Source organism: Trachemys scripta, chromosome 14, assembly GCF_013100865.1.
Source record: "Trachemys scripta elegans isolate TJP31775 chromosome 14, CAS_Tse_1.0, whole genome shotgun sequence".
Lineage (NCBI taxonomy): Eukaryota > Metazoa > Chordata > Testudines > Emydidae > Trachemys > Trachemys scripta.
This window is the reverse complement of record NC_048311.1, coordinates 32191459-32198623: the sequence shown is the minus strand read 5'-3', so window position 1 is coordinate 32198623 and position 7165 is coordinate 32191459. Positions and strand designations below refer to the sequence as shown.

Sequence of the window (7165 nt, the reverse complement as noted above, 5' to 3'; positions counted from 1 at the left end):
CAGACGTAGCTCAGCTGGTCCCAGGGCCCCAGAACATCCAGCAACACCGGCGTCCTGCTGGCCGAGCACCGCGTGCATAGCCCTTTGCTTCAGGAGCGATGGGCAATAAAGCAGTGAGAGATGAAATGCTCCCACCTGACTGAACTGGCATCTGGGGGGGCCAGAAGTGGCAAATGGCCGGGTGAGCAGTCTGGCCTAGTGGTTGGAACAGGGAACCGTTTGTCAGGATTCCTGAGGTCCATTCCCGGTCACAACCTTGCCAGGTAACCCTGGGCATGTCCTTTAGTTTCACACCATCTTGGCTTCCCCACCTGGCAATCAAAGTTACCTGGGATACGTGTTACAACCGCAGGGCCTCCCGTGGGATGCTAAGGGCTTAGCACCCCCTGCAGCATCCCCAAACAACAGAGCGTCTCCTCCCTCCGGGCCCAGGCATTAAAACAGCCTCCCCACAGCCTGACCCTTGCTGAGGTCCCGGACGGACCTGGTGGGAGACCGGCATTGGGTGGAGCAGCCTAGTGCACTGGGCCTGGCGCTTGCCCAGTACGGTGTCATGGGCACAGGATCGGGCCAGCCTGGTTCCCTTCCACAGCCATAACATGAGTTCACAGCAATCGCAGATGCCTCAAGTCAGGCCACCAGCTCTGAGGTTCCTGCTCTGTTGGGGTCCCGGTACCAGCTGGCATCTTGCCCATTCCAGCTAGTGCCAGCTGCCTCCCCTCCAGCCAGCACACTGTAACCCACCGCCTTGCCCTGGTTGCCACACGCCCCATCTCGCCCTCAGCCCAAGCCCCTCGGGGACACGTGGGAACGGGGTAGCCGGGCTGCACATTCCGGTGACTGGGAACCCTTCGAGAGCAGGACCCCACCGACTCCGTTACCCTAAAGGGACACATTCTCCAGCAGCCCCAGCGGTTTCAGAGCCGAGTGCAGAAAGCCCCCGTTCGCGGGCGGCTGGCCGTGCCCAGTGCAGAAGGGACTGCAGGAGCGGATCACCTCGCCGGCCGTGCGGCGGAAGGTCTTGCTGACGAAGCAGTAGAAGAAGAAGTTGACGGTGGTGTTGAGCATGGCAATCATGTTGGCCAGGTTCAGCGCCATGTGCAGCCTCTGGTCGTTGTTGGTGGAGCCCATGTAGAGGTGGAAGAGGATAACGAACGTCCGGGGCGCCCACAGCACGGTGAAGACGGCGGTGACGGCCATCAGCATGGCAATGGTCTTGCCCACGCGCCGGCGGTGCCCGTCCACCCGCTTCCCCCACTTGAGCTTGCAGACGATGACAGAGTTAGTGGCCAGGAAGATGCTGCAGGGGACGAAGTACATGGTGAAGCAGTGAACCCACTTGAGGACCTTGTCCACGGTGGTGGGTGGTTGGGAGTCGTGCCAGATGTCCAGCCACCAGTAGAAGGGGATCCCGGTGGCCAGCGCTGTGCCGAAGACGGCGGCGATGATCTTCCGGGTGCGCTCGGGGTAGGAGAGCATGCGGTAGCGCAGCGGGTGGCACAGCGCCACGTAGCGGTCGGCCGTCAGCAGCACGGTCACCCAGATGGAGGCATGGTTGGCCGCAAATTCCAGCACGTTGACGGTGTGGATGAAGGTGTGGGGCACCTCACGGGCCAGGATGGCCATCTGCAGGATGAAGCCCATGAAGATAATGATGACCTGGGTGAGGATGTCAGAGGCGGTCAGGGCCAGCAGGTACCAGTAGGATGATTTCTTTGTCCTGGCAGCCAGGCGGGACAGGGCGATGACCGTCAGGATGTTAACTGGAACAGGGACAAATCACAGCAAGAAGTTGAAGGCGTTTGCCCAGCACAGAGGGAAGGTCTGAGATCGGCCAGATCTGGGGATGCACGTGCTCCTAGAGCAAAGCATGGCTCCAGGCAGCATCTGGGGTAACCTGAGCATCTGCCACCCTGTCTCAAAATCTGCAGGGAGATGCCACCTGTGAAGTTACTGCTTGCAAGGTAACCCGGCGCTGAGCTGGAGAGAGGAACCAGCATCCTCCCCTCTCAATCTCGACATTCGCTGCTGGGTGCGGGGAGACTGCCAGCCCCTGCATTGCTATGGGGGTGTCTTGGGCTGAAAGCAAAGTGCCAGGTGCTGGGAATGGGTCGGGGGTAAGCTGCACCTGGGGATGGAGGCTGGGCTGGGCAGCTATAAATACCACCGCGCAGGGCGCGTTTGCTGGTTAATCTCTCCTCTGGGTCAGGCTGAGAGATGCAGGTGCCGTCTGTCCCTGAAAGCTGCGGCAACTCGGCCTCTGCTCACCCAGGTTTGACGGCCCCTTGGGCAAAGCAAGCCAGGCAGAAATTAGCCAACCTTGGGGGGCCGCCCGCATGGTGCCCCCTCCTGGCAGCCCCCTGTAATTGCAAGCTCAGCTGTGCACAGTGAGTGAAAGTTCAGGTCACCATAACCTAGGAGAACAAACGTTGCTGTGCAAAGGTGCAAAGGGGAGACAGACAGACGGACTTATGGCCAAACAGGCCATAACTCCCGCTCCTTGAGTTATCCTGTGTCTCCCCCGCTTCTCCCAGGGTTCTTTCCCTTCGGACCTGATTTCTTCCCTTCCCCTCTCTCTCTCCTTTTCCCGCCTGTCTGAGAAGTGTCTGGCTTAGCCAGCCACAACAGTATATTTTGCAACAGTGCTGCGAGCCTGTGACCAGAAAGGCAGCGAAATGCAAGGTCCTAAACAGCCCATCGCTGGTACAAGTTAGCCAGGTCTCAGGGTGGTTGATCAGATCGTGGGCTGGGCCTGGGGTTTCCCAGCAGCGAGGATGCAAGTGAGAGTTAACACCAGAGGCTGAAGCTGCATTTTCTCTCATCGCTGTTCTTCTCTCTCCCCTTTTGTGGGTCTTTGTCTTGTTTTGTCCTCTAGGAAACGGGATGAGACTTTACCAGCAGCGCCAGCTCCAGCTCCCCTCAACTAAAGTCATCCCTTTTCCCAAAGACCGTTATTACCGTCTTAACCCCATCGAAGAGACGGTCGGACAAGGGGGGTCTTTGTAAAACCTCTCTCCAGCTAAAGGGAAAGGGAACAAGGGCTGTTGTCAGACTGAAAGCTTTACTCAACCCTTTCTATCCCAAAGGCTCTCACTGGTTTTCCTTCTTTTCTGTACCGTTACTAACAGGTGAAAAGGCTGTGAGACGGCGTGTTGCCATGGTGCTAAACGGGCTCAGGTCTCCGGGTACCAGCCCCCAGACTGGCACCGTTTAATGCTGGACAGTGGCTGGGTCACGTTAACGCCTTTGGCTCTTTGGGCCCGCATATTCCATCTAAATTCACACACCAGGCTCTAGCCCGGCAGGTCGGGGAGGAAGCTACCGGCTTGCTGGGATGTAGCTCCACAGATTAGGAGCCTGAATCCCTCTCTTCCTGAGATCTGCCTGGGGTGTTAACAGGCCGGGGGTGGCACTTTGGGGGTCTCTCGGTGCCTCCTGTCGGCCCGAGCCCCTGGGATTGCCTAGGAGCTGGGGTGAGAGCCGCCTGCACCTGCCCCCCTTGGGGATCGGTTAAGCTGATCTCTGCTCAGAGGCTCAGTGACAGGCACGTTCCAGAGACTAACCCTGACCCGGAACCTCCCAAGCTGCCCTGGAGATGCCAGCCGCCTCCCGCTGTGTGTGCTCGCGGCTCTCCCCAGTCCAGGCCCTGGTCAGCACAACAGCCGGCTCCTGCCTGGCAGCATCAGGGCTCCCTCCTTCCCCGGGGGCTGGCGCACACCCATGCCCGCCGTCTCTGGGTGCCCGTGACCCATCATTGCAACTCCACCCGCTGGCGTGCGGGTGTGGTGGGGAGGCCCAGGGAGCAGCTGTGGATGCCGTCAGTGACTGGCATTGGCCTGGCACAGTGGGACAGTGTTGGCAGAGGGCGCTCCGGGTGCAGGAACGGAGGGGAGTTTGCAGCACGCGCCTTTCCGACATTCTGCCTGGCCCCATCGGCTCCTCCGCCCAGCGAGCTCTGAATTCACCCAGCAGGTGCTAACAGAAACCTACAAGGCTGCGAGTGCCCCTGGAATGGACAGAGGATGTGATCACTACACACAGACCTCGCGATCCCGGCTCACCACGGAGGCGTCACAGTCAAACAAGGAGCGGTCTTAGCTACCAGGCCTGCCTCTGCACAGCCTGGGTGGGCCTATGGGCCCGGGGAAGGAGGCCCAATGTTACCCTGAAATACTCCCCTCACCAGGCCCTCGGCGCACTCACTGGAGCTGGGCAGGAGTTTCCAAGGAAACATTTTTTTCCTTAGCGAAATGTCAATTCATCACAACGGAGCTGTCTGTGAAGGGGGGTCCCACCATCGCCAGAGGCAAATGTTTTTCTAAAGACTCTGAGGTGTCCCCGGGCTCCCCTCCAACGTTTTCTAAAGCAAGTTTAATTTCTTACTGGAAAACTGGAGTGAATTTATCCTTTAAAACAGGGTTAAAAAATGAAACGGGTTGAAATGGAAACAAAATGTTGCAAAATGATCAGAAGGTTTCGACGGCCCCGACCCGACGTCTCGGTTCGCAAAAACATCTGAGTTCTGGGACGGGGAAAAGCCCCCTAATGGCGAACTCTCCTAGGCCGGGAAAACCACTTCCCACTCCGGCAGAACTAACCTTTGGGGTGCAGCGGGGGAGTCACGGCTCAACTGGCCACAGGAGGGCGCCGGGACAGGCCAAACGCAGGGATGGAAATGGCAAGCTAAGGCGCCGGTGTCTGCTCTCCGTCCTGGTCGCAGCTGTGCCCTCGGGTACGGGCCTGTGGCCTTGTGCCTCTCACAGGAGCTCAGCCCCTCTGAGCGAGGGCAGGATGTGATGCCTACACCCAGCATCCTCCCTGGCTACCCCCCCAAAGGGGGCCCAATTCTCAATGCCAACCCACCGGCCTGGGCGCCAGGGGGCCCTGGGGAGCCCAGACAGCCTCACACCCTCAGTCGCAGCACCCTCCTCTCCTCCCAGGCTCCAGTTTGTGGGCATCCCTCGCTCAGGCTGGCCGGACCCCTGTATTGCCCCGGCCCATCGCTCGTCTCTGCCCCAGCCCGATCCAGACACACAAGGTCAGCACAACCTCCCACTGAGATCAGGGGGCCCAAGCCACCCAGGATCAGCCCTGCTAGCTCCAGGGAAGGCCCTCAGCGTACCTCTGGTGCCGTCAGCAGGGCGGAGGTCCCCTCTCCGCCTGGCCTTTCTGTGAATCCCCTGGGTTACGCAGCCTCACGGCAAAACGCACCACAGCCAATCACATCCTTCCCCCCGGGGGTGAGGTGGCGGCTGTGTCTTGGGCAGCCCCGAATCCCTGGCCCCGGATCAGCACCTGGCCTGATGGGGCAAGGGAACCCTCCCTCCCCCGTCCCAGCCTTACCGGGCAGCCCTAGGCCGAGCAGGACGCTGTAGTAAATGACTGGGATGATCCCCTCCACGCAGGGCGACCGCTCCTCCCACTCCAGCGGCTCGGCGTGGCTCACCCGGGCCCCGGCTGTGCTGTTGGGCAGCAGGAGCATCATCCTTCACCATCGGCAGCTGGCGGGGGAAAGTCAAGGGCATCAGAACACGCTGCGGGCTCCCCAACCGCCTCTGCTTAGCGCCAGAGCGCTGGGCTCGAACCCTGCCCCAGGGGCATGGCCAGGCCCCAGCAATGCACCTCACCCGGCCAAGCACACCCGGTGTCTCAGGACTGGAGTAGAGGAGTTACGTGAGCACGTGTGAGCACCCACGTGTAGGCGCCAGATGCACAATTCATTAGCTGCACACAGCATATTACGAAGTGGGCATTTCCCAAGCTAGCCACGGCCAGTGATGCTTTGCAGTGATGCTAGCCACGGCCAGTGATGCTAGCCACGGCCAGTGATGCTTTGCAGTGATGCTAGCCACGGCCAGTGATGCTAGCCACGGCCAGTGATGCTAGCCACGGCCAGTGATGCTAGCCACGGCCAGTGATGCTTTGCAGTGATGCTAGTCACGGCCAGTGATGCTTTGCAGTGATGCTAGCCACGGCCAGTGATGCTTTGCAGAACCTACAGGTCCCCAGTCCCAAAGGTTCCTTTCTGGAGTAATGGGCTGGTGGCCTAGGTCCAAGCCTGGGTGATCTTGGGCTTCTCCCCCTCCCTGTGGTACTTCCCCTCTCTGGGAGGGCTGGGGTTAAGCGCCCAGGCAGGCGAACACTCTCGCTGTTTATCTGCTCAACCCCGTTACCGACTGGGAGAAAACTGGATCAAACCACGTGTGCTGGGGATGCAGCTACGACTTCCCTAACGTCCCTGCCCAGCGCACAGTCCAGTCCTGCTCTGCTGTGCCAGGGACGCTCCAGCCATGCAGACGGAACGACAGCCTGTGGTTATTTTTAGCCTCATCTCGCGGGCCGGGAATATTTGCAGTGGGCGATCGGAGGCGGAGCCAACACAGAGAGCGGGGGGCTTATGATGGGCCCGACTGGAAGACGCAAGTGCCAGCGTTGCTGTTATTCACTCGAGTTACAAAGTGGTCTGCAGGGCCAGGCGGCTCAGGCCCCGGGTCGGTCTTGCAAGGGGCAGGGCGTGGGGAGGCAGATCGGGCCCCTGCAGCGTAGCAGTTCAGATTGACAGCTGGATACCCAGGTGCGAGGCCTGGACTGAGCCCTGGTGGGCCCGGTTTATTCACAAAACCACGGCACTTTCGCGATTGGCTGAGACAGGGGATTTTCTAAGCCAATCAGAAGGTAGCCCTGGGGTAACGGACAGGTAAGTATCTGTCATTACTACAATCAGGGTGAGGTGCTTTCGGATTGGCTGGCCGGCTTGCCCCCCGCTATGCACCTCCCTTTGTTCTCACTGTAGGGAAGTCTAGTAGCGCAAAGTTAAGGGTGCCCGGCGGGATCTGGTGCCCTTCCAGGACATACAGCGCTATGGCCTGTGCCCAGACAATCCGCCCTCTGCCCTCTTCGAGCGATGCCCCAAGATGCCCACAGCACAACCCTGCGCTCAGCCTTTGCGATAGTGCTGGGAACAGGGCGCGTGGCCAGTCTGGGATGGAGCCTAGCGCCTTCTTCGCACGTTTTGTGAAGTTCAGGTGAGCTGCACTGCCCAGCCCCGCCCCAGAAATAACCCCACACCTGGGGGATTTCACAATGCCTTTGGCTTACCCAGCACAACGCCCACACACCAGTGGCACGTCCGGCTGGCCAGCCCCATGGTGCACTACTGACCCAC

The 7165-nt window shown here is 60.1% G+C and overlaps 1 protein-coding gene across 1 annotated transcript; it reads right to left on the bottom strand.

Annotated features, from left to right (window-relative positions):
* Window positions 1-251: 251 nt before the first annotated feature.
* Window positions 252-5485, bottom strand: GPR142 (G protein-coupled receptor 142). The gene is made up of 2 exons (XM_034790396.1): window positions 5344-5485; window positions 252-1763 (listed from the first exon to the last, which is right to left on the bottom strand). Exons 1-2 carry the CDS (start codon window positions 5483-5485, stop codon window positions 883-885), a joined length of 1023 nt encoding a protein of 340 aa, XP_034646287.1. The 3' UTR covers window positions 252-882.
* Window positions 5486-7165: the final 1680 nt, after the last annotated feature.